Source organism: Trematomus bernacchii, unplaced genomic scaffold, assembly GCF_902827165.1.
Source record: "Trematomus bernacchii unplaced genomic scaffold, fTreBer1.1, whole genome shotgun sequence".
Taxonomy (NCBI): domain Eukaryota; kingdom Metazoa; phylum Chordata; class Actinopteri; order Perciformes; family Nototheniidae; genus Trematomus; species Trematomus bernacchii.
In genome coordinates, this window is record NW_022987608.1 from 4,194,844 (window position 1) to 4,222,079 (window position 27,236).

The 27,236-nt window shown below is 44.3% G+C and overlaps 1 protein-coding gene across 8 annotated transcripts in view; it reads right to left on the reverse strand.

The window, feature by feature from the left end:
- foxp2 (forkhead box P2) overlaps positions 1–27,236 on the reverse strand; it is a 91,538-nt gene that overhangs the window by 25,983 nt on the left and 38,319 nt on the right. For 6 of the 8 annotated variants that reach the window (XM_034131515.1, XM_034131514.1, XM_034131513.1 and 3 more), the window contains 3 exons: positions 26,441–26,627; positions 10,171–10,260; positions 1,055–1,192 (listed from right to left, as the gene is read on the reverse strand). In XM_034131515.1, coding sequence (XP_033987406.1) covers positions 1,055–1,192; positions 10,171–10,260; positions 26,441–26,617 — 405 coding nt within the window. In that variant the 5' untranslated portion in view covers positions 26,618–26,627. The remainder of the gene's footprint in view (positions 1–1,054; positions 1,193–10,170; positions 10,261–26,440; positions 26,628–27,236) is intronic. The other 2 variants (XM_034131516.1, XM_034131517.1) reach the window with 1 other exon arrangement.

Below are 27,236 nucleotides of genomic sequence, written 5' to 3' on the forward strand. Positions count from 1 at the left end.
AAAGCGGACCAGTTGTGCAGTTTTCTGCTAACAGCCATATACATATCAGCATGCCTTGTAACACTTGCTGTAAATCAACAATATAACTTGTCTTAGCTGACTGACGACAGGTTTTGACCCTGTGATTGTTGTTGATTTGGTAGAATAGCTGCTTTATGTTCTGTATGAAACATAATTTGCTGTGGAAAAGGCGTTGCACAGAAACCAACTCAAGTTCCCGAGCGCTCCTAATGAAGAGCAATAACCGGAATGACTGACGTTCTTAATTAAACTATCCTCTCTGCCTTAATCAAATCTACGAATGACAGCTGCATTTCAACTCTGACACCAGACTGTGCTTCCTCGAGCTGATTCCAAATATTACATCATCCATCACCTATCATTCAGCTGTGCCCTACTCCACACACCGGCCCCTGGTGAATGCTTGTCAGGGAATTGAACCGGCGACACACTGGAGATGGTTAATTAGAGGTGACAAGAACAAGTACGTCAATTTCAAAATTCCTCTTGGTAAGCGTGTCAAGGACACAGGGCTGCGGTGAGCTGTGGCTGTGAGGATTTCAGAGCAGGTGGGTGACTCAGCATTGTAGCTAGGAAAGTACTATATGCAGGGTATCAACATGTTGACTTTTCAAGTACTTCCCAGGCCCATTTACCTAAAAATCCAAGGAGCCAACGTGCAATAGCTTGAAACACAGATTGAACTTAGCATATTTAATAATGTTAGGTTAAAAGAATATACTTCTATTCATGCACAAATGATATGAAGTCAAGATTTCTGTCTATGAATGTCTATTTCCCCCACAATATACATATAGTATACATCATATACTTTAAGGATGACCACATTTTGTGCATGTGCGTAGTTGTACTGCTGTCTTTAAAGTCAGAGTAAGTGAATATATGCTTCTAGGTGTCTGTTTGTGTGCATCTACAGCCTGCTTCCTATGGGACACGGCTGGTGTGCGTGTGTCTGCATGCGACAAGAGTGTTTGTCCCTAAATATTTATCTACGGGTGTGTGTGTGTGCATGGAGGTGAAAGAGTGTGTGTACCTGCTGCAGCATGACGGCCTGCTGCTGTTGGAGCAGGGCCTGGAGCTGCTGGGGGGAGAGCACCTGCTGCTGGAGGATCTGCTGCATCTGTTGCGGCGTGATCACCTGGGGACTCATCATGGCCACTGACACTGGAACCTGGACGTTGGAGAAGAGAGAAAATGGGTGGAAAAGAGAGATAGAGGGGAGAAAGATGGAGAAACAGAGCGTTAGAGACCTGCATGGATCTTCTGGGAGGTTGTAATTGGTGATGGGGAGGTAGGTAAAGAGGCTGAAGGACACATGGGTGCTGTGCCATTGTTTTTGTTCCTCTTATTTTTGCTCTGCCTCCGCCCCCACAGGGAAAAGTAGGAGATTTAAAATAGACGTAGACCTTAATTAGCAGGACCCTTGAACTCCCCCGCTTTAGCATGCCTATCAGTGCTGCTAATGTGAAACAGCGTGAAAAATGCACTGCTGTACAGTTGATTGGAACTATACTGATGAAGTGGACACAGCAGCAAGATGAGGGGGGGGGTTGTGTATTAGGGGTTACCCATGAACAATATCGTATTTTTATATTCTGCTTACATAGAAGTGTATTGACAACACACCTCCTGCAGTAAATCGTTTGTTTAGAGTTTTATACTCTGCAAACATGCTGTTTTTGAAAAATCAATATCATTTTTGGGAGAGAATCATTACACTATGGGTTGTCGAACTATGCTAGAAGAACTTCAACAAAACAAACAAAGACACATATTGTGTATTTTTACCAGATTCTTCTGAGACGGCAGTGCAAACGACCTCTTAGGCAGCAGATCTATCAACAAAGGGTACGTTTATTTCCCATATATGATTGTGTTCACACATTCTTACGGAGGAGTGTGTGCTAACAGTTATATTGGGGTTTAAGCTCCTTATGGTTACTTAAGAAATGGACAACCACAAAACGCTGTCACTAATTTCATTGGTTTGTCAGTGGAAAATAAAATCAACGAGATTGAATGATTCTTCACCCGTTGATTCTCCTTGACCAAATAATACCTCCATTCTGATTAAAGCGACTCAAATCCCGTCTTCCTTCCCTGTACTGTATGACCTTTAAAATGTAATGAAATCTTTATAGCACAACAATTGACTAATGTTATGCTTTTTTAAGGGCGGTATGCTGCGTCTTGTCATGAAAGATTCTTGAATGACAAGCTTTATAACACAATTAAAACATCAACATGTAGCAACACCTTCACTGACGCTAATTGCGACAGTGTGGAGGCGCCATGACAGTAGCCAGCCTATATGGTGTGTCAAGGGGCCAATAAGACATCCCTGTCCTCATCGCCAGCTAATCAAGCCGCCTTGATTACTTTCCATGCATGTCTCCCCTCCCTTCCTCTCCCCCTTTCTCTCTCTGTCAGGCCTTGACACGTCCTTGTTTAGCTCTCCTCTCCTCAACGCCCACCCCCCACCCCAGGTTCTCCCCCCCTCTTTGATTAGCCGAGACATTTGCATGGTCACTACACATTTTTCATTTTAGAAGTCATTATGCATTAGTGGCTCCTGATCGCCCGCCTTGACTAATCCTGATGAACTGAAAATCACAGCTGAAGGTCAACTTCCAGCCGGCCCCGCTGCACATTCATATTCATATTCAAACAAATCCTGCCTCCATTGTTCATTAGGGTCTTAGAGAGAAGGGACTCCATCTAAGGTGGAGGAGGAGGAGGAGGAGGAGGATGATGATGTTGTGGTACATCTCTTGTCTTCCTCCATGCAAGAGTGCCAAATGAAAATGCATTCACAATAAGCGAGGCACTGAACAAAAGCCGTCAAAAAGTTGCAAATTAACCAGTCCGTGTGTAATTATGCAAATGCACTGCTTACACCTTCAATGTTATTAACCCTTAAAGGTACATTTGCTAGGTAAGTAATTACCCCGCAGTCACTCCTGGTTTTGTGTTGGATGCTGTGACAATGGGACGAGTGCAGCTGAGAAACAACATGAGTGATGCACTCATTAAGACTATTAATTGGATGCTAGCACAAAGATGTTTTGGTTCACAAAAGGGATGCGGGCGCAGACGAGCAGGATTAAACACAAATGTATGCGCATGCATATATAAAGTGGAATTAAATATAAATTCCACTTTAAGATGCTTCTTCATTGTGCGAGTGGTGAAATACAAGCATTCAAAGTCAGATACCTGTAAATGAATAATGCAGGATCTCAGCAAGAATGAGTAAAACCAAACAACGAACAGCTGAAGAAACAGCAAACAACTAGGTTATGAAATGGGGAAGTTCCTTTTTACACTTTCATTTTCATAATGGCCGATAATCTTCTTCATTTCACCAGAGCTCCAAACAAAAAGAGGGGAAGGAAGAGGCAGGAAAGGCAGGAGGAAGAAAGAAAGGAAGGGGAGAAAAGGCGCTGGCCCACGTCCATTGTGAAGTGCAGCACAATGCTAATTCCAGCATTTAACTGCATGCTTTTCTGCTTGACGTATCAGAGGCTCTGAGATGAAAGCAGATAAGTAATTGCTCTCCTGGTTCTTATTCTTCACTGACAACCCATAAATTTAATTTTACACACGCGTTCATTTACATTTTCGAGTATATGACATGATAATTGCAGGAATATAACACCTCCATTTTGCAGGATACTGCACGAGGGCTTGATTGACGTGAGCGGTGAATTGAAAGGAACAGGAGGCTGAATTGCCTCTCCTAGAAATGATTTTGCCGCGAAGGGATAAAATTAATGAGCATTTACTCGACGATGGCAGTGGCGTAAACATCCGCGCGCTGCGAATAGAATCTCTGCAGCCATGATATCCAATTGGGCTATGCCTCTGTTCCTCTGTAATCCAAAAGGATGCATTTCCAACACTAGTGCACAAAAAATATTAACGGGATTTATTAAATGGTTTGGAATTAGCTGCAGCTGATGGGGCCACTTGGGACCTTAATCAGAAAAAGGTGCTTCTCCTGTTTCTTAAAAGAGCCCATTTGAATGGGAGATGCAAATCATTGAAATGTTACCCCTGCTCTCTAAAAATGCTTGTTTTTCACCGTGTTCGCCATTCAAACCCCTATTTGTTTATCTGCCATGACTTGAAGAGAACGATGAGCGGTATTGACATGAACTTTGAAGCCATGTGGTTGCCCTCAAAGTTGGAGAGCAAAACAAAGGACCTTTAAATTGGCTCCTGATGTGAAAACACTGGTGGGGCCCTCAGCAGAACAAGCAGATCATTACACCACTCCCGCCTGTAACCAGCCTGTCCAATGCCTCACAAAAGGTCACGCTCTTCCACGGAGAGCTCAGGTATGTCTTCCAGGCAGAGCTGGCACCTAAAGTTGCTCGTTATGTTTGATTTAACTGGCCGATCTGCCATTAAATGCAAAACACCTCCACTGCTCACAGCTCCCTGCCTCCAACTATCTGGACCAGTGGACAAAAGCCCTTCCAGCAATTACACCCACTCCACTGTGTGGCGCTTTTATCTTCACAGCAATGAGTCAACTCAAATCACCTAAAGCGGGAGATAAGTGGAGTTCAAACTTAAACAATTAAAGTCCAGTGGAGAGGAATTCCTTTTCATTCGATTTCCTTCTATACAATTCACTTAGCAGTAATAAGCAGGAGCGATTAGATGTCGGTAATAAACATTGCAGGAGCACGGGGCGGTTATCAACGACAGGATGTTCCTGTAGCGCCGGACAGGGGACTGAGCTACAGACACTGCTTAAGATAACTGCGATGAGAAATGGAAGGGTCCTAGTGGGTAATTACTGTGGATCCTTGGCAGGGAGCTGCTGCTAATTAAGCCACAAGCTTCTTTTTACACAGAGAGTAAGACGTCGAGAGAGGGAAAGGGGCTTCCACCGACTACCCACGTCCCTTTTTCATCTCCCATGAGCGTCCCAGTGGGCCGACACTCAGGCCCCCCTCATAGCTTGTGCACTTCTGACCTGTAGAGTTCCTTTCAGCTTGCACTTCTCATTTACTAGCCAATTACTGTCCAATCTGGCCATATGATTATTGATAGCTGGGACTCTCCACTTGAAAGACCACCGAGGCTACAGGGCAGTCGGCGCTAACACTGACCCTAACCCAAAGTGTGTGGTCTGTTAGAAGAACATGGATCTTACTATGTAAAACCACATAGGAGCCACACACACACGTCATGTTTTCCAGCTTAGGGGAGATCAATACTCCAGATTGTCAGGACTGAAGCTAAGTAGATTACTGAATGTTTTCCCTAAATCAATTTCCATAGCAGTTTGGCAAGGGAAGTGCAATTTATCATAACATAAAAGGCCCATCATGCAAAAGCCTGGAATAAAAAAAGCCTGAGGAGATGGGGACGGGCTTAGCACAATTTCCACATTGATTTATCTCTACATGCAGATAGACATTGATTAAGCCTCTCCGATGTAGTGTGGCTGTGTGTGACATTGCTCGTGCACATTGTTTGTGTCATTATCAGTACAAATTGTGGCACCTTTATCATTAAAGTGGCACGATTCACTCCCGACTGATACTTCCCTGCAGGTGCACATTTTTCAAGAGCAAATCGGTGATGGATAGTGGGGGGGAAGTGCAGAGAGAGGAAGAAATCGAAAGAAAGTAGAAGTGAGAGGGAGAATGTGGGGGAAGAGGGGGGGGGGGACACACACACACACTTCCCTCTGATGTTGCAGGTAATATGGCCTCCACTGGATCAGCCTCTTCATCAGTGACACACAGTAAATTACAAGTGCTTCAAGCAGCTCAGTGAATTATAGTTCATCACTTGGAAAGGCTTTCCCCCTCACCACCGGGGCCCAGGCGTATCAGATCTGCCGGTTAGGATCCAATTAACACCCTGGCCAGAATCATCTGATTGCATGTGTAAGGGCTGGTATAACTCGTTTATTGCACCCATGTATCTTCTGTCACAAGGTAAATTTGTTGCTGCTACATCAAAGGTCTGAGCTACTTTCTTTTTTTTTTTTTATCCTTCCCTCCCTCTCACTTTCTCTTGATCCCCCAAACTCAGCTACCTCGCCTTGGGGTTGCATTTCAACTTCTTTTGCATCACAATGATGAACCTGCTCTGTCCCCGCAATTTAGCAATCTTGTCCTGTAGGTGTTGTAAATGCAGGAGGGGAAAAAAAAAGTAGGGAGGGAGATGGGGAGGGGGGAAAGAAAATCTTGTTTTCTGGTTACAAAAGCAGTAACAGAGGCTGTTTGACTTAAAATGTGCTGACGGGTTTTTTTTTTCTCAGAGTCAACAGAAGTTTTTCTCATGAATAACATATTATTTTACCCCCCTCTCGCAGTGATAATTTCTCTCTATTTTCAGATCCAACCAGAGGGGATGCAGTGGCAAGATATATTCATAAATGTAAATGTGAATGCTTTAGCCATGCACGCTGTAGTCAGCTAACCTATACTCAAGCCTAGCGTCGCAGCCCTTTTCCCTGCATCTGTGTGTGTGTGTGTGTGTGTGTGTGTGTGTGTGTGTGTGTGTGTGTGTGTGTGTGTGTGTGTGTGTGCGTGTGCGTGTGCGTGTGCGTGTGTGTGTGTGTGTGTGTGTGTGTGTGTGTGTGTGTGTGTGCGTGTTCCGGATGAAAGCCAATAAGCAGATGAGTTCTGCCATCGAGGTGATATTGGCTCAGTGGTAGACCTGACCTTTAAAATGTGTGACACTTCCTCGGATGGCCCAGTGCCCACAGCCAATCTCGACTGGCCTGGGCAGGAAGCCGTAGCATTTACAGAACGCCGGGCTAAACCAACATCTCCCCATCCATAAAAAGCTTTAAATATTTGTAGTTAAGAGTTGGAGCGTTGCACAGATGGGACTGAGGTTATTAGTCCTGTTAAAAAGGTATTCACAGCTTGAGAGTGTGAAAGGGGCAGAGCAGCAACACTCTCTCTGTGGGGGGTGCATGGTTAGGAATTGGATGTTTGGAGGAAGGGGTCACACTGTGGAGCCCCCCCTTTCTGACACACTCACAAAGCAGAGTTAGAGGGTCAATTTGGCTGTGTTATAAGTGCCCTGTGGCACATAGAGGTGGAAGAAGTACTCATATCCTTTACTTAAGTAAACGTAGTAATACCACAGTGTAGAATAGTCTGTTGCAAGAAAAACCACAAGTACTCATTAGGTAGAATAGCTATTTGTATGCATAGTTTATATTATGTGACTGGATTATCATGAGTGATGCATAATTGTGTAAATGCATTTAATTTTGCAGCTGTAAAATGCAATTACTTTTTTGCTGCCGGGTATCTATATACATACTGTAAATATACATTATAATTCATAAATTGAGTTAAAAGTACGCAACTTAAGTACTTCAAAATGTTTAGTACAGTTCTTAGTAACTATAACACTGTATGAGACATATAGAGGTGGTGGTTGTGTCACAAAGGGAGTCTTGGGGTGGTGTGTGAGTAGGATGGTGGTTGTGTCGCCTTAATATCTGGCATTGTTATTTTGTGGGATAAGCCATTACTCCAAACATTTTGCACAAAGGATTTAAGCTGCTTTAACTCAAGCTCTGCCCTGTTTCTAATCATACCCATCAATACAGCCAGTTACAACAACAGTTGCTCAAAGTCACAATGTAAAAACTTTAAGTAACTGTCATTTGTGTGTGTAGATGTTCGTGTGTGTGCGAGCGAACAACTGTCAGATTCATAGGCCACTGTAATCCTCTCCGCCTCTCCTTGTCCGCGTTCCTTTATTTGTATTCCAAATGTCAGTGTATAAATGCCTTTCAGCGGGGGGGGGGGGGGGGGGGGGGGGGGGGGGATATTGCCACGGAGTGGAGGGCAGAGAGGAGACGGAGACGAGAGGGTGTTGTGTGCCTTGGGAGAGCCGTGTAAGCAGCATGGCGGAGGCTGGGGGATTTACAGGGAGAAATAGGTGTTTATTGAGTGCTCCCGTGGGCTTACTGTGTAATAATAGACCTGTCACATTACGCAAATGTGGAGAAGCAGCTTGTGTGTGTGTTTGTATGTGTGTTTGTGAGGCTGTTTTTTTTCTTTACATGCGTGTGTGTGTGGATGCCAGAGCTGCCTGCCTCCGCATCATCAACTCCTGAGGAGCAGCGATGAGCGAGCGGATAGAATTAGTCAGGCGAGAGCCTTTAGCCGCTAATACGCGTAATTAAAACTGCAAGCTGAGGCACTTAGATGCTTGTGTACTAAATAATTTACATGCCATGATCTATGGATCATTTCCCCGCTCTTAAATACCAAAGATGGGAGAACAAGGGGGAAAAAGACTGGCAGAGGATTTATCAGTATCTCTACCATAAGCAGCATGTCATGGTAATATTAATCCTTTCCCCACTTTCTGCTGCGCTGATCATACAAGGGGATCAATGTGCCTGATTCCTCCGGTGGAAAACATGCGCTTTGATTGCCATTGACTCTTATCAAGCCGTGCAGCTAATAAAATATTGCACTATAGCACCCATTGTGGCCTCGTAATCCAGGTAAATAATGCAGCTTTATTGTGTATACTCCCTCAAGACAAGAGAAGAAACTCTGGCACTGACAAGAGGGAAGAAACAATATGAATGGATTTTTAATCAAGCCAGAGTTTCTGCTGCTACATACCGGTATTTACACAATGGAGTATTACAGCTAAAATGTCATTTGAAATGAGTGGATTCGAGGCAACACAGCAGTGTAAAAAGGACCTTGAACCAGAAAGCAGTGTTTGTGCTGGTGTGTATCACTGGGAGAGTGAGCGGTGCCTCTCCTGTGACGCTCCATAAGGAGACTTTTTGGAACAAAGAGGTGAGGATGTTAATAAAAGCTGGATCAACACATGGATTAGTTGGGAGCCGGGGTCGGGGTCGATCGACAGGCCCCTCTGATTCACATTGATTCATATCGCGAGGCAAGGATGGAGTAAGCAAATGTAAATATTCAATATTTACCATGGGCTGGTGTTATTAGAGGAAGGGGTTTGGATATGGCCTGACGGTTATCATGCACCCACACTGCTCTCATTCAATATTGTTCCTCCTGCCATGTGGTGACTATGCAGGCATTTGTAGATCAGGATTTGTTTGAATCTATTCACTTTGGCATACAGAACCTCAAATAGAAGAAGGAATAGACCCTTTTGTTTAATTAGACTCAAATAAATAAACACCTTTTGAGAAATATGTATCCGATGCCAATATGTGTGAATATACGGATACTATTGACACTCTTGATGAGGTGAATTATTTAAATGCAGAAGCATGACGGAGTCTTCGCCAGCCTTATCTCTCCGCCTGTGCGTAATTAGGTACACAGGGGTGTGACTCCAATTGGAGGTGTCGCCATTGTTAGACTCTGTGAAAATATCAACGGGTGAGGTTAACGCCAATTTCCCTGACATTAATGAAATGCACAGAGCCCCTAATGAGCGTTGCTCCTTGATAGTACTTATTAGCCGAGTGCAGGGCACCGAGTCCCCACACTTCAATTTCAAACGGCTAAAAATACATTGAATCAAAAAATAATAATAATAAAAACACCGGAGCAGATGTCAAGGGGCATTACGTAATTTGAGGCGAAACTCACTGTCTAAAACGAGCAGAATGTGAGAGAAATCTTCACACCAGGAAGAAAGAGGATGTGTTAATTTGCATATGTGTGTACAAGTGTGACCTTTTCCAAATCACTGACAACAGAAATAGACAGCTCTACGAATCAATAAGGCAAATTAGTTGTGAAAAGTGGGAATGACAGGCGGTTAAAATTAGCCATCTGTATCAGGCTGACATGTCTTTGAAATAATAACTAAGCTCTGGAAGTGTCAACAATGGTATGGATCTAGTGTAGAAAAGCAGATAACATGTTTTGTCATGCTACCATTCGACCTGTGGATATACTATACATAATAATCCTCCTGTTTGATGATGTTTATTTGAACACAGACGGATACAACTTTTGTTCCCTGTTCTTTTTTTCTTGTGTTTTAGCTTCCTGGGGACGGCCTTGTCCAGTTTTAAGATTCCAATGGCAGGTGTGGAGGATTGCGTTAGCAAATCAAACACACTTGTGGAACAGAGGAAATCTTCTTTTCGGAGGAGCATGTATTATGGATGGACTTAAGAGATTAGACGGGGAGCTGCTTTACCTGCAGTGGACGCTGCTTGTCCTGGCTCTTTGGAGATTTCAGGCCACTGCCTGGCTGCTGCAAGAGTAATTGCCTCGCTGCTTGTAGGGCCTGGGAAGAAAGGAACACAAGACAAAAGACAGTGTGAACAAATGTAGAAAAAGAAAGATGGGGAGGAGGGCGGAAACACTGAAAATAAACTATTCGATTTCCTGAAGCTGACAGCGGAGATAATTCACATGTTCGGGGACAAAACAGTCATCTGTGAGTGAAAACGCTGTCAAATATCACCTGCTACTTTCCGCCACACATTCTGACGTGGTTAACACCACCTTGGAGATACGCTTTAGTAACAATTCACAGAGCTGTGATCAAGATAAATATAGTTTGTCTAGAGCACCCATGAAGAAGAGGGTGGAGGTGCAGGGGGTGGGGGGGGGGAAAGACAGAGCTTCGGTAAAATTGACCTGTCTAGTGTGTGCTCAACTGAAATACCCACTTCTCTCGGCAAATTACCACCACATTTGCATATTCATAATATCAATCTGAAGTAGAGGCAGCGCCATGTGAAGTGTCCCTGGGAGCTGTAATTAAAGTTGACAAAATCAACATCAGATTACATTTAGAGTGAATTAACTAGCAGCACAGGTTTCACGCTGTGCATTGAGTATGCTCATGAGCACAGGGTGGGTGCTGCTAGATGGATAGAAAGATGCACAGGTAGATGGAGGAAGAGAGACCTTTTCCATGTGTGGTGAAATTACCCCCAAAGCTGTTTACACGTGGTGAAAAACATTTGTGAAATTTGCCATTGATGACGTTTGATGAGTTTGCCAGACATGGGAGATGATAGGGATCAGAGAGGTTTGGATGTGGTGTAATTTATTTCTCTAGGGTTTGATGGGATTACAGATGCCCCCCCTTTGCCTGGCTGTGTGTACCGAATGTGTGTGACGAGCGGTTCCTGCTTCACAGGTACGGTGGCAGCTGGGCTAGCAGCTTCACTCCGATTCTTCAAGAGCAGATGGATGAAAGAGTCTGGCAGGAAAGAACATTGTGCACAGCTGCTGCTACCGCTGCTCCACACTACCTCGTATTCTTAGGGCCCATGAGCATCAAGTGGGTGGGGAGGAGGAGCGGAAAAAACACACACACAACACAACAACTTCACAGGTGGAAGAGGACGAGTAGGAGGAGGAGAAAAAATAATAAATAAAAAACTGGGATTGGGAGAGTGACACTTCCTCGGGAATCAGGGGTGCTCATTTTATTTTCTATGGTGCTTGCCAGTATCCATGACAACAGCTGCCTTGACAGGGCGTGCATATGGCGCTGCTCTGCCAGCTGGTGGGAACAATGTTTGAACTAGTACATTGAGATCCAGTGCAAACAAGAGGAGAAGGAGGAGAAAAAAAAAAAAGTTGCCATGTCTTAACCCCTCGGGGAACGCAGCCACCTCCTGATCAATTATGAAAAGACAGAGCTTGGGAGGTGGGGGGGGCTGATGTGGAGGATGGGCTGTCTGTCTGGGTGCTCAGGAGGAGACAGGCTTTCTGAAGTGAAGTAAACAAACACATTACACTGGCACTCGGTCCTAACTGCATTGATCCGTCTCCTTGGTAAGAGGAGGCTAGTCGCCATCGGCTTATATGTGTCTGTGTGTGTGTGTGTGTGTGTGTGTGTCATCTGTAAGCTGAGCCATGGCCTTTCTTTGGAAACCACACACATGCAAAAAGTAAGCACACACTGAAAGTACACATCAACACCTGCAGACAAACACAGCCATGTGATGTTTGTTCTTTTATTTTTTAAACGGATTGGAAATCAAACGTTGTTGACTTCCTTTTACTGAAGGCAAGAGACAAAACAAATTCCTTGAATGCAGCCAATCACGTCGCTAATTAGAACACGGGGCCTAATTAATTTGCCCGTGATTGGTGAATCAAAGTAATTATAAGGTTTATTGAGTCTTGCACACAGTAGTTAGAGGGAAGGCTGCTTGATGAATGCAAGCCAAAGTAGCTGTGAGGAGGAAATGTTTATCCATGTGTGAATCAATAATGACTCAAAGTCAAGAGAGCCAATCCATATGTCACACACGGTTAAGAAGAAAGACGTTTTTTAACGCCATTTCCAATATCCATGGCAGGCAAATGGACGGGGTGAAGCAGGAAGATCAACTTCACCCGGCTTATTCGAAAGGAAGTCTGTTCGGGCTGCATAAAAAGTATTCTCCAAACATAACACAGACCTTATCAACACCAGCCAAACTTTTCCAGAGTGGTTTATCTGAAGAAGTGGGGTTAGCTAGAGTTGCTCCGGTAAAAGGTAAAAAAAAAAAGAAAGCCCTGTCCGCTCACTTACACTGGCTCGGTGTATTCAGCCATTACAGTAAAAAGCACCAATTTGTGCCACCCACTTCCCACTCCACAGAGATGGCAAGCTGGAGCTCATCTCAAAGCACAAAAAAGTGCAAAACGCCACGGAAAGTCATCAAAAGTTTGCTGAAGAGCCGCCGGAGCGGACAAAAACACAGACGAGTGGAGGCGCACCGTCTATTTAACCTGCGTTGCTATGCAAGGAAAAATGACATCCCCAGTCTATTAATGCACACATTGTATAAACAGCACAATGTGACACATTCTTCAGAATGAGCCAGACACAGAGGGAGAGAGAAAGAGCCAGGCCCTGCTATATAAATAACAAGGCACTCAGAGGCATATTTGATGTTGATATCCATCACTGAGGTTGGAAAAAAAAATAAGAGGAGGGAAAATAACACACAGAGCGACCGAGACCGCGACACGGAGATCCTTATGAAAATAAGATTCAGCCCAAATGGATCTGGTGTAATTGGTTTCAGATAGTGGGGTCAGGAGAAAGGCGATACAGGCAACTATTATGCGAAACGGACTGAGAAACAAGAATGTTTACACAGGCATTCCTCTGCTACATTAATAGGCATGCAGAGATCACCGGAGAGGGAGAGAGTGAGAAGAGACTGACAGAAAAAAAAACATATCAGCCATTCATGCCTCCCTCCCACTATCCTCCACTCTCCCAGCCACCAGTGTTTATACTCTATACAGAGCAGGGTAATAAGGAACACCTATCACAATGCACCTTTGTAAGGAGCATGCAAAGATCTTAAACAAGCATGAAATACATTAGCAGGCCCGGCAAAAAACCATTACAAATCTCCAGATTGCTTATTTTGTGTGGTTGGAAGGAAGGGGTGCGTGCAAGAAATAAGCTGTCCACTGAGAATGTCACTCTTTCAAAAATCCACCTGGAGATTTGCAGCCATGACATTGGAATTGGATATATGTGAGGGGCTGTGACATTGTGTTTGGACAGCGCAGATCACTTCCTGACTTAGGTCACGTCGGGAGTTGTTTTTATTAGTTGGAAAAGTAGATACTGGAATGATGACACTGGTGTGAAATAAGCTTCCCTCAACAGGTAAGTATTCGCAGATGTTGACATGTTCCGTGAAGTGTCTGTAAACACGGCGTATTGTTGGTTGATCAATAGAAAATGGGTTGCATCATGATATTTTTACTGTGGTGTGCAGAACAGATGTTTTGTGTTTGTTGCACGGCTGCTGTTCGACACTAGGCTGTAGGCCAGAACAACAGTCATGCTGACAGCTTTGACAACTCACACACATACACACTCTTGCTCTTGGTGCGTGAATAAGCGCACATATACACACTTTGGGGCTTATCTATCTTCGCTTCCAGGAAACACAGACGGCGAGGGAGGGGGGGGGGGGGGGGGGGGGGGGAAAGGCAAAAAAGAACAAGTGTGACACTTTATTCTAGCTGGAGGGAGTCACAAGCCACGGAAAACAAGGCACACACAGTTTAAGCTGAACAAACAAACATGGCTGATTGGACTGAGGCTGCCGGCCCCTCTGGCGGGGGAGATACGCGCTGACACTCCACACCAAAATATTTACACCCTATCTCCTTATATAAGTGGATTTAGGGCAGATGGATGGATGGATACGGATTTGGAGGGGCTGGCTGGAGAGGATAGACAAATGAGAAGAGAAGGGAAGAAGGATAAGATGTCCCATACAATGTCGGAATACAAAAGCGGGGCCCGAAAACAAGCAGTGGAACATAGTCAGAACAGCAGGGGCCCCAAGCAGGCTCCATGCAGGACTAGGAGAATGGATGCAGCTGGTTTGGTTGAGATTACAGAGTCTTTCCTGACAATGAAGTTTATTTGGACAATGTAACACTTTTGGAGCTCAAACCTCAGATTGGAGTTATATCCGTTATATCTTGTCGGAACAAAGGGCAACCGTGATTCCTTAACTTTTTCGAATGATCATAGTTTAAACGCGTACTGTTAAGTCAATGCAGTTACTATATGTCTAGGTTTTTTATGGTTGCATTTGATCTCTTTCACCTGGAGTAACCTGGCCGAGGGAGTAGACAGACTCCTATCCTTTTCATAAAGGTCAGAACATAAGAGGAGGCACCGGGGCCTGGACAACGGCTGCAGACTGAGTTCCTATACTGCATCCATGTAGCCCACACAAAGCCCAATGGTTTTGATTTAGTTTCAAGTCAAATACAAAAGGGAATAGCTAAGAATTGAAGTGTATAGATATGGGAAAATCAACCATACTGTCGCTCCACCTATACTCCTTTTCCTTTGCTCATATGTTGATTGTCTGGCTCCAATAACTGCTGGGATAGTGGGACCCCAAAATGCAGAAACCCTTTTCTCAGGTGGTGCTTCCATGAGAAAGACAGTAACCAGAGTGTTAGGAGAAATAGGGAATTTGGAAAGTCTGTAGGAGTAATGAGCATTTTAATGTATGACTCAATAAATCAACAGTCTGAAGTGAAAAAGGGAGGGAGAGAAAAGGAGGGAGAGGTCCATGGAGAATCTGCTCTGGCCTCAGGATGGAGGTAAAGCTATCCAGCAGAACAATGGGCTTCTGTGTCCCACTCTAATATCTCCATCTCAGTATTCTCAGCTACTACTGGCTCTCCAAAAATCTGTTTGTGCTCATTTGTTGATGTGAGCTCTTTTTTCTAAGGTACATAATAGGTGTTTGTCAAGAAAACCTTCCATATTGATTGTTTGCTCTATTCACCTCCTCACTGCACTTTGAATTCAAAGTCTTCCTCTTCTCCTCATAGCTCATATTATTCATTTCTTCCTCTCATCTCTGTCTTTCTCTCCCCCTCTATCTCCCACGTCTCTCACTCCTTGTTTATTGATTCTCTAGATTAAGAATTCCTAGGGTGGAGGATTGTAACACACAAGCATCAAATTATTTTTGGGGTGTGCTTATTTGCCTTTCCCGTGCATCTATTTGGCCTGTGTCTGTAGACAATTATGCCTCCCCAGCCCCAGACTCAGGTGCTAATAATGAAGGACAAATAGAATCATATGTGTAAACTTCCCCCACTGATGAAAATTTATATTAACTTTCTGCCACAGTAAACAGAGCTGCATAGCTACACCCTCCCGGGAGGATTGCCGAGATGAATTTGCTCCTACCCCAGGAAGAAAGCTGGTGTAGGAGGGGCTTGGGGCTCCATTGTGTAACCCCACACTTATTTTTCCACTAACGAAGACAAAACACCGGTCTGTTTTGCCCATCATAGATAGTGTGTGTTTATGTCTGAGAGCGGGAGTTGAAGAGTGCATATGCACCAATATGTGTGTGTGTGTGTGTGTGTGTGTGTGTGTGTGAGACGTTGGGAAGCCGTGCCAGCAATAACAGAACATGGCCTGCTGTCGTTCACCGCAACCGCTAACACTCACCGACATCCCACCTCCTGCTGTTATCACTATGGATATTCTGTGCAAATACAATGATATATGTGTTCTAGCAAGGGAGGGTAATTCTTTCAGCTACCTTCGCGCTGAACTTTAACCCAGAAATGCATTTTTTTAAATTCGGTTTGAAATACCTCACCATACTTATTTTCATTTTTGTCCAGATGTGCCATGATTTTAAATACAAAATACTTGCTTATTAGCTTTTAGAGACTTTTCTCTGTCCGTACATCAATTCAATTTACACCTATATAACCCTGGTGCTCTGTCTCGGCTCGTGGCTTTAGTCTTCACTTTGACCTGTGCTGTAGCGCTGCGTTTAGATAAGGTGACAGCAGGCCCATTCAGAGAAGCTCTTTATCTACTGCTGCTCAAAGGGAAGTCCTTTAGAGGCCGACAACTGACAGCTACCACAATATACTATCACAAAGAGACAGAGAGGAAGAGAAATGGAGACAGACAGAGAGAAGGTATTTGTGTGGGAGGACGAAGGGAGAGGAGTGTTTATGCGTTTGAGGTGGGCAGTGTGTGAGGTCAAGTGATCTCTTTGTAGAAGCAAAGGTATAAGTGTTCATCTGTGCAGCACACCTCAACCCCAACCGTGCAGCGACGCACACAAAAAAACACAAATACACACATTCTCCCTCTATTACACACTCTTTCTCTCTGCTGAAGCGCTTCATTTCCCCTTCAGGTGATTATGATCCCTCTCCTTTTCACAGTTCCAGGCGAGTGGAGGTCACACAGCTGGATGAATACCTGATATGAAATGTTCCATTCGAGTCAGGCGTAGTAGAAAAAAGGGGCTGAGCCAAGTGGAAAAACTGGAATTGTGAGAAGGGAAGTAGAATAAGTGTCATACTGTCTATATGTAGCTTGAACACGAATGTATTTCAGTGTTTTCCCCATCGTTCTGAGACACAGAGTGAAGTTGCTTGCGTCTGTCTTTTGTTGACAAGGCCTTATTAAGAAGCTCTCATTTCAAAAAACATGGCCAGAGGCGACTAGCATTCTGACTGTGGCAGCGGAGAACAAGCAGCCGCCGGGGGAGAAGCTTGTTTTGCGCAGGATGCCAATACTAATAGACGCTGAAGGGGTGATGAATGTGCTGACACAAACGTCTGCATACGAGACACTTGCAAAAACATAAAGACCGGGGCTACGGCGGTAAATAAAAGGTTGCTGCATCCTGAGTTGGTAAACTGCATTTAAGTGTGTTTACCCTCCATTAAACCACAGAATAAGACACACATCCTACACAGAAACAATGATTACGAAAAACAGGAGAGCCAGGGAAAATTGGCTAAAAAAAGGGGGTTGATGTCATTTAAACTGTCTGTGTGTGCATGTGTAAACCAAGCCTGCTTAGTGCATGTGTGTACATGAGATCCTGTCTTGGGGGGGGTCTGCTGTTGCAGGTCAATAGTACGAGTGTCTGTCTGTCTCATGGCGCAGAGCTCAGGTTAAGTGCTGAGTCTAATTGTTACCCTGTTGCCGGGTCGATGAGAGAGCACTATGACCTTAACTGTAAATGACCTTACCTCACGCGCTGGCCCTGGATCTGTTCTGCAGCTGAAGTGACACACACTTAACACAAATATATTTCTACAGAGGACTTTCTAAAGTGTGATTAACAGCCATTATGTCGTTTAAAAATGTATGTTTGTCTTGCCATTAGTCCTCGTTCCTCTCAATGAGGATTGCTCTCCATTGGGGGGGATGTTTCCTTCATTCCCTTAAAGATAAACTCAATGAATAGTCCTGGCATCTGCCCGTGTAAGGTTCATGGATCACCTTAACTTCCCCTCTTCTCTCTCAATCTTTCTGCTTATGTAACATCCATATTTCCCACCTCTTCTTCCCTTCACCCTGCATTGTACCTTGCTGGTTGTCTTGTGAATATTCCAATTACAGCGATGTGTGTTTGACCTTTAAGTGAGCTGTAGAAGATATAGTTATCTGCCTTCCACTCTGACACCCAGCGTCTATCAATCAGTGTTCCCCCACCACCACCACCACCACCACCCTCACCTCCACCAGAACAGGCTGCTAGACTGAGCTGGGTCTGGTGAAATGTGTTAGCACGTGTGTGTACATGTGTCTGTTTGTGTGCTGTGAAATTGAGAAAAAGATGCCGGGATCGAGCTATCAAGAGCACAGACTGTCACTGGGATAAGGCTTGGAGAGTGATACAAATGTAAGAATGCATAAGGTTTGTGTTGAATACATAAATATATGCCACAGATACACACAGACAGACAAAGATGGAGAGAGATGTTACGTTTTTTTTCCTTTAATCTTGCAGCAGCCTGACTGAGCCCTACTTCCATAAACAAAGCCTTTTCCAACAGCATCCTATATCACGCTTCTGAGAACAAGCAAGCGTGAGCAGAGTCATACTTCTTTAGTTTCATTCTTGTTCCCCGCCCTTTTCCAAAGGGCTAATCTACATCTTTCATTGAATCAAGAATGGAAATTCACAAGAAATGCTTCTTTTTCAATTTCATGCTGAAGTAGCTCAAGTTAGTGGATGTAATTTCTCCTAACAAGAAAATGTATCACTCTGTCGCACACTTAGTCCGGCTATGTGAGGAAAAGGGCCCCTTTTCTGCAATTTTTTATTTATTTCGTGGGATTTGATAAATCTACCAAAAGCATGATCACTCCCTTCATAGCACGCAGCACAAGGACAGAACAATTACAGAAGTTATTAAGAAAATAAAACCCCTGGTTGAAATGTGTATGAAAGATAAATGACATATCATTTAGGACTGCAGTGAAGGCATTACAAAATTAAGTCAGGAATAAGCCAAGATGGGGGTTGTTTTACACATATTGTAGAGACCTCAACTTCTGAGTGTGAGAATGATGTCATGGTACAGCTAGTTAACACAAAGAATGGGAAAAGAAAACATGCCGTTTTCAGGGATTTTGAGAAGGATTCTCTCTTTACACATTTCAAACGTGTGCCAACAAAGACACACTTCCTCTCTGAGAGAAATTCTACTAACGATGCACCAGACTCCTATACATCCATTTAAAGTTTTGTGCAAATTATGATTATCAGGTTCACAGCGAATTGGATGATGAAGTCCAAACAGGTAGAAGGGAATGCATGAAGAATAGTATCGCTGAAACAATACCACGCATGGCCAAGCCACCAGGCTAATGTATATTTATCGTGTAAACTTCTGATAAATGCATACGCAGAAACAATCAAATCTCTGGGTTTCAATTGGAAGATTTCGCACCATGGACTCAAGCGTGAAACCAATATCAGCTTAGTGTCTAGTCAAGCTTGAAGTGCCGCGCATATGCCCACAAAGCATGTTCTGCATATGTTCATGGGCGTGACTTTTATCAGGGTGGAACAAGCAGCTTTCCACTGCTATCGCTGATCAATTCGTGCGAGTTAAGTCCCGCAGTGTGGGTAAATAAGCAGCGGTTGGGTCTTGATGAGGAATGGCAGGCTGTTTGCGGGACCCCCGGGCTGGAGAGAGCAGGCCTGTCTATCTCAATGGATTCCTACTGCGACTTCCATCATTAACCTCAGGCTAGAGTACATCTCACTCTCTGTATCTGCCCAAAACAAATGTTCAGTTGGTCCTCCGGAAGGACTTGATTGTAAGCGGATTTCCTATAAATCACCTCTCCAGACTTCATATGTGTCAAACTGTTTGCACTATTTACCCACACATAAAAAACACAAGTGATACAGATGACAGTAAAGTGAGGGCCCGACCTTGGCTGATACCCAATAAAAGCCAGCAGCTTGGGCTCTAAAGCCTGCAGTGAAGAGAGCCAAAGCCAGCGCTAAGTGACATGTCAGTCAGTTCGTCTGTTTGGAGCCTTCAATTCCCCACGGCCTGAGCTTATTTACTGCATTTGTATGAAAAGCTGTGAAGAGGCGAGGGCTCAGGGCCTCTCTTACATATGTATACAGTGTTTGGAGGGCAATGCGTGCATCTCCCCTCTTGGCAGCGTTACAACTACAAACAACTTGGGAATAGCCATTTATATATTCAGAAATGGGTCAGGGATGAAGGAAATCGGAGCAACAGAGTGGAGTGCAACAAGAAATAAATTGGCGATGATACCTGGATCTGTTAGTCGAGAATCTACTGAAAGGACAGTGACATTAAAGATGCGAATACTTTCTGCGAGTCATCGTCTTAACCAGATTTGAAGTCATTTGAATATTAGTTAGGGAGGGGGGGGGGGGGTACACACAACAAACCATCAGGCATGCGTTTCAGAGTCTGATTTGTTACTATTCATGGGTAAAGCGGAGAGGAACTGTAATACATAGACATGCTTGTTAAATTCACAACACTCCAAAGCTGCCTTCTAGCAAATCCTGTCTTTTGGTTGTCAGCTTAAGACACCCCGGCATATGCATATGTAGGATTTTTAAGCTCTGTTAAATGGATAGCGGTGTCGTGGCCTATCAAATGACTATAAGCCACTTGCCTTTTTTTGGGGGGGGGAGGGAGGGAAGCATTTTGGAGAAAAAGCAGACAGCGATGCGTTACCTTGTGTGCATCGGAAAGCGTGTTTTCTCCTGTTAACTCCACATAAACAGAGCCATTTACATGTGTATTTGTGGGCTGTGGGTGACAGTAACACTCCACCCCAACATATTAACGACTGGTACTCTGTTTAAGCCAACGACAGGGGAGTGGCAACAAACAATGACAGAATGCCTGTTTTCGATTGTGAGATGATGCGCCATTCACCACCCAGGCAAATAAATTATGGCGGAGGGTATCGAGCTGGAGCAATTGCTCAGTCCATTCAGAGTGTGTGTTCCTATGAGTGTGTATGCATGCCTGTGTATGTGTTTGTGTGAGTGGACTTATAGATCCAGTGCCATTTATTTCCCAGAGCTGGAGCGGGGCAGTTAGGGAGGCGTAAAAGGAAATGAGTTGTGAAGTGGCCATTGATCCCGGTCTGCAACTAGGGTTGGCTGGAGACTGCAGGACTATGGCTGCCTCTTATTTACACTGAGGTGGTTAACCCTGACCCAGTTCATTTATCACCGGGCTAATGCGCTACACGGAGAAAGAAAGGGAAAAAAAGGTCAAACAAAAGGCCTTATATAGACTGAATGATGTCAACTGGTGTCCCCTTAATGCATTTACTATTCCCATTAACATAAAGGAAGATTGTAATGAACATGGTTTGTCTGTATTTATTGTCATATGAGCTTCTCACAGCCAGTCGCATTGATCTGATATTCTGTCACACACACAGTGTATCTCTCTACCTATGCTGCACCTCGACCTGCACACACTGCCACAGCTCTGCTTGAGCATAAAATAGCCATAAGTGTTTATTTCCAGCAGATTTCCCTCTGTCTATCTCCATCATCCTCTCTTCTCAATTCAACCACCGCTCGCGCTCTCTGTCCCTTTCTCCTCGTCTCTCTTTCAAGCCTTGCAGCTTGACATTTCGCCGTGCTCTCCGGGGACTCCTGTGCGAAATGGAGTTACTGGGAGAGCGCCACTGTAAATTCCAGGAGGCCACATGTAATGTGTCTTAAACATAGATGGACAGCACCAGGTTTCCTCGAGATGAAGAATGAGACGGAGGGGAAAAGAAGGGGATAGGATGAGGAGGAAGTGGCGTCTGGATAGATAATAGAATAATGCTGTGTTTTGTCTGGGGAAGGGTGAGCAAACAGTGGCTATGCTGTCATTCACACCCTATATCTTCGGTGTCATCGCGGAGGGGGGAAACTACAGGCCTATACATCACAGGCCTGTATGTCCTATTCTGTAGGGACAGGCTTGAAATAAAAAGAAGGATGGCTCTCATTGTAAATAAGTCAGACACAAGGACTGCCAGGGTCTTTTCAGTGAAAGGGGAAATAAGACATACAGTACACGCTGCTTCCCTAATGCTCCTCCAGCCTTTACAGGAAGCCCTTATCTTCAAACAGATGATGACGGTTAACAAAAGGCCCCTTTATGAAATCGTTCATATTTCAGCGGAGGTCTGTCTCCTGTCCTGAGAGGTGATTGATGCATCAGGCCCGGGCCGGTGTCTTATTTACACAGTTGAGTGGGGCAATCTCAGGCCTGGAAGATAACCCTAATGAGCTTCTTTGTGTAAGGGTGCAAATGAGAGACACCATCCTCCCTTCCTCCCTCCTTCCCTATTCCATCCAAAGGGACAGTCTGGGTGATTAGGCCTTTAAATTATGCTCAAGGGCAAAGCCTAGATTTGCATCTTAGGTGTGTGTGTGTGTGTGTGTGTGTGTGTGTGTGTGTGTGTGTGTGTGTGTGTGTGTGTGTGTGTGTGTGTGTGTGTGTGTGTGTGTGTGTGTGTGTGTGTGTGTGTGTGTGTTCTCAAACGGAGAGAGGCAGGTGAAGGGCAAAGGGAGGAAGATGCTCGAGGCTTGTTTGTGAGAGGTGATGGAGGGTGAGCAATGTGTGGCAGTATTTTAAGAATTTAACTACGCTACACAACAAACTTGAGTTGTCAAAAGAAGGAGGTGACATACACACACACATTCATTTAGTCCTTTGTCTGTGGGGTAACTTTCTCCCTAATGACTTTCATTTTAGGGAGAATTTCATTTGCCCCTAAACCTTAAATATTACCCATCACTTGCTGTCACATTTCTCATCCCTTCCATTTCCTGCAGCTAAACAGCTAGGAAGGCAGGTTAATTGCTGTCACTCTCTAGTTGGACCACTGCCTAGCTCTCGTGTAGCGACAGGGGTAGCCTGGAAGTAAGATGGCACCTTGGCGCACTTATTGTAATTTATGTCAAAATGCGGCAGTCATTTAAATGGGGGTTGGATCGTTTGCATTTTGCTGCATCATGTGCCCCCGTGTCTGCAGCTAACCAGTTTACCAACATGTCAAACTCTACCAGCTTGTTAAGTGCAATATTTGAGCCAAATTAAATAAACGACTGTGCTCATAAACACAATGAAATTTAAAAAAAAAGCACAGGACTGACGATATAAACAACCAAAAAGCAAAGAATAATAAAAAATGTATTATTTAGGATCTGGAAAGCAAACTGAAGTCTGAGTTTAATGAGTCAAGTTATGTGGATGAAAAGTAGTTGAAATCACAATTTGAACTGGTGCAATATTAAAATTGCAGGATGCACAATATTTGGTAAAGGCTAAATATATGTTAAAAATATAATCGTATAGTATTGAGGTGTTGCAGAGATATCCCGGCCTGAACATCATATTCCATAGACTGAATAAAACATAGTTGTTTGGTACAGATCCTTTTGAAAAATAACGCCATGATCCTTTAATATCTTTTTCAATGATAAAGAGAAAAAGGATCAATCCCTCCCATAATGTGAATTATTTCACAATTGCAATATCAGTCAAAAATAATTGTAAAGAGTTATTCTTTCCAAATGGTGCAGCCCTAGTTGTAGTGGCGGAAGGTCTTCAAACAACTGACCCGACCACACAGCAGATAAGCCTCCATCTCGCTCTGAATATCAATACACTCCGTACAGTAGGGAGCCCATTTACAGGGGGCAGTAGTCCCGAGTATTGGCTCATCAATCCCACTGATAACCCTGGCAGGATTAAGTCTACACACCACTGTAATCAACTAACAGCCTCATTATGGGACATTATGGTATGGATCCAAAGATCAATGCATGGCTCCCTTGTACACACAGCAGCATATGATATTAAAACATAAGACAGAGATGAATTGATTGGTAATATGAGCTCAGCACAATTCTTTACGAGGGAGCTTTTATAGTGATCATTTTAGCATAGTAATTAGGGCACAGCAACATTCATCATTTGCTCTGATACATATCTGCAGCTGGCAAATTGCAATCAGATACAGTGGGTATCTAATCTGTGATCTCAAATCAAATTAGGTCTATTTAGACAACCTTGGGAACGGGGGTGATGAAGCCCTGACAGAAATTAGGGGAAAGGAAATTCAATTGTGATAGGACGGTTATCATTCAGATACACGGATAACTGTGTGTGGCCTTCACTTTGAACTGCATTTACAGTACAGCATTGTTGACAGAATTTGCGATAAAAATAAAAGCAAGTGGATTTAAAGGATTTTAGAATGAGAAAATGGTCTCCAGTGCAACTTGATCTGTGTCCTATATGGCCCAATCTATGGCTACGAGACCTTAAGATGCAGCTTTTCTAATTATAGCTGCAGGTGGTATTTTGGAGCTGCTAGGTAATGGCAGAACCCACAGGGACAATGGAGAATTCATCAGTGCTTATTATTAATCATCCCCCCAGCAGCGTGATGAGAGACTGCAGCTCCTATACCCACTGGACCACTCAATGTCATTCCAAATATGGGCGGAAAATTACACCCAACAGCCTTCAATCAGACGTGGACTGGAATGTTTTAAAAGCATCACACAGGTGCAAGCAATGGACGGACACACACATGCTTCTTATGTAACTCACGTATCAACATCAGATGAAGATAACTGGAAAATGGCCAACAATTGCATACAAATAATTCCATCTGTGGCTGGCCTGCGCTCTCTGTCCAAAGAGTGTGAGCACGCCACAGGAAGTGTGTGTGAAGTTAACAGCACAGGGCCCCCTGTTTTAAAAAGCCTCCAGAGACCTGTTAGCTGGACTGCTCATTTCAATATGTCTGTCTCTGGGTTGGGAGAAGGCTCGGGCTGGCCTCTTTACAAGGCGCACACTGTCATACAACCCCCCCCCCCACACATCCACCCACCACTACGAGCTCTTAGCCGTATGTCCATCTCCGGGACTTAACTAGACACTTTATGCTTACGTCGTTTTTCTGTCTCTCTCTGCTGTGGTCTTTTTTTTCTTTCTTTGTAAAAACGGCACAGCTTCTTTGAGTTAACATTTACATACACACGCTCATGTGCTTTCTATGCTGCCATTACACATATCTTAGGAATGTCTTATGTCAGATCTCCAAATAGAACAATATTATTTACACCTTTTTATTTATAACGCAGCACTTAAATGCACTTAAATAGATAGTATAAACACACGAAAAATAGTTTGACATTTTAAAATTGGACAGTCCTTATCCTGCTCTCTATCTCTTTCTATTCCACCCTCAATCTGCACTGTATCTCCAAATAGAAAGCCTCTACACCTTCAAAAGTAAAAGAGTGATGACTGAGAGAGGGAGCGAATTGACCCCAATCAGGTGTGTGTGTGTGTGTAGAAATGGTGGTCATAAATAGAGGGGGGGGGGGGGGTACAGTGCTGTGATGCCGCTGCAGCCACCAGCAGGACCACTGGGTTCGTGCTGTGGATGGGTGCAGAATGGGGGATGGAAGGGGAGAGGAACCTGCAGGACATGCTTCATTTTGCAACCCCCCCCCCCCCCCCCCCAGATGCGGACACACAGTTCGTCATCTATTGTACTGCCCCCCCTCCCGACTGAACTGACCACAGGCTTTCAGCTGCCTCCGAAAGAGTACACACACACACACAAACACACATGAAAGTTCCCCAGCGAACGGAGAAGGACAGCGCGCATCATTACAAACCCGCGGCGATGTCCCCCCCCCCCTGATCCACTAAACCCCGGAGCATGGCCCTCTGACCTCGTCTCCCACTGCTCTTTTGGCAAAACTGTCAAAGCCATCATTCACCGTGAAAAGACACGAGAGACACTTGACTCCTTTACTCTGCTGGCAACTGACTTTCACAACTCCTGCCCCCCAACCATCACCTCCTACAACCCCCCCCCCGCGGTTCATTCAACCCTCAACAATACAACATGAGACGAAGAAGGGAAAGTTAAGATTTGAAAAACGACGGAAGAATTTAGTAAAATGAATACAATAGATGAAAAAGAGAGGGGGGAAATATTCGCCAAAAGCAACAAAAAAATACTTTCTAGTTGAGAGAGACTGCATGCAAATTATTCTTTCAAAAGTGTCCCGGTCAAAGGTTTCTCTGCCGCTGGCGGGACTGTGTGTGTGTGAGCCGAGTTAGGAGGCCCTCTGGTGGATACAGCACTGCCATGACACACACACACACACACACACACACGCACACACACACCCACACCCACGCTTCCCAAACTGCTCCGTACGATGCTCCAACGCACACATTCTTCCCCTTTCTCCGGCTATGCCTCTCTTTCTCACTGACACACACACTTTGACATGCTTTCACACACACCTCACACTGCTACAACTCTAAAAAATATAAAGTACGAATACAAAAATATGTATAAACAACTAAAACAGACAAAAACATTTCCATCAAACAGCTTCAGGCTGACAAGCAACTAAACAACACAAACAGCCGATTAAACACATGTTTTTTTGCCTTCCCCGTGTACTGAAAAACACAAACAATACACAATAAAAAAGAGATTTCATTGTGCCGCCTGTCTATGAAGAGAAGCCCTCAGCAGAGAGCAGAGTGGGAGAGCGGGGGGGGGGAAACAGAGTGAGAGTGAGGGAGAGAGCGGCAGAGAGACGAGACGGGGGAGAAACACAACTTACCTGCTGTTGTTGCAGATGCAGCAGCTCGACTGTGCTTACTTCGCTGCTCGTGTCACCAGCGCTTGATCTCCCATCTCTACTGCCAGCCTCTAATTGGCTGCTGCTTAGGGTGCTCATTCCATTTTGACTCATTGAACTGTTGCTTATTGTCTCTGTGGCCGACTCCTGCATCATCATGATTTAAAACCTAGAAGTGATTAAGAGGCACCGGTTAGGGCTCTTCTTCTTACAATTCCCCCCTTTTTCCCTCCTTTCTTTTTTTCTTCTTTACGCTTCCATTATCAAGCCCCTCAATCCCCCTCTGCAAATTAAAGCATTTAAAGAAGAGGGAGGAGGGGGGGAAGGAGAAAAGGGGGGGGGGGGGGGATGCAGGAGGAGCAATTATGCATTCATTGTGTAAATGAAGCAATACAAAGAGATGCACGTCCTGGTGCTGTTTAAAATGGGTGGGGTAGCTAAATGTGATTCATCCGTAAAAATTGGGCATACATGTACGCTACAAGGAAGAAGTGTGTTTTGTGGTTGTCATTTTATTTATAATAAAACTACATTTGTAGGAAATTAAGATAAAATATGAACAAATGCTTAGTTCTCAACACACGGGCAATCCTAAAAATATTTGACGTCTTGAGGCTGTCAGATTTTTTTTTTGGTGTGTCGCGTCTGAATGGAGTTGCCTAATGACGCAAAGCTAATCATGCAAAATTAAAATTTGGTGGAGGGGAGGAGGTTGGAGGAGGAGGCACCGAATCACATGGTGCAGGGCTGCTGATGAACACTATAATGGGTATGTCAT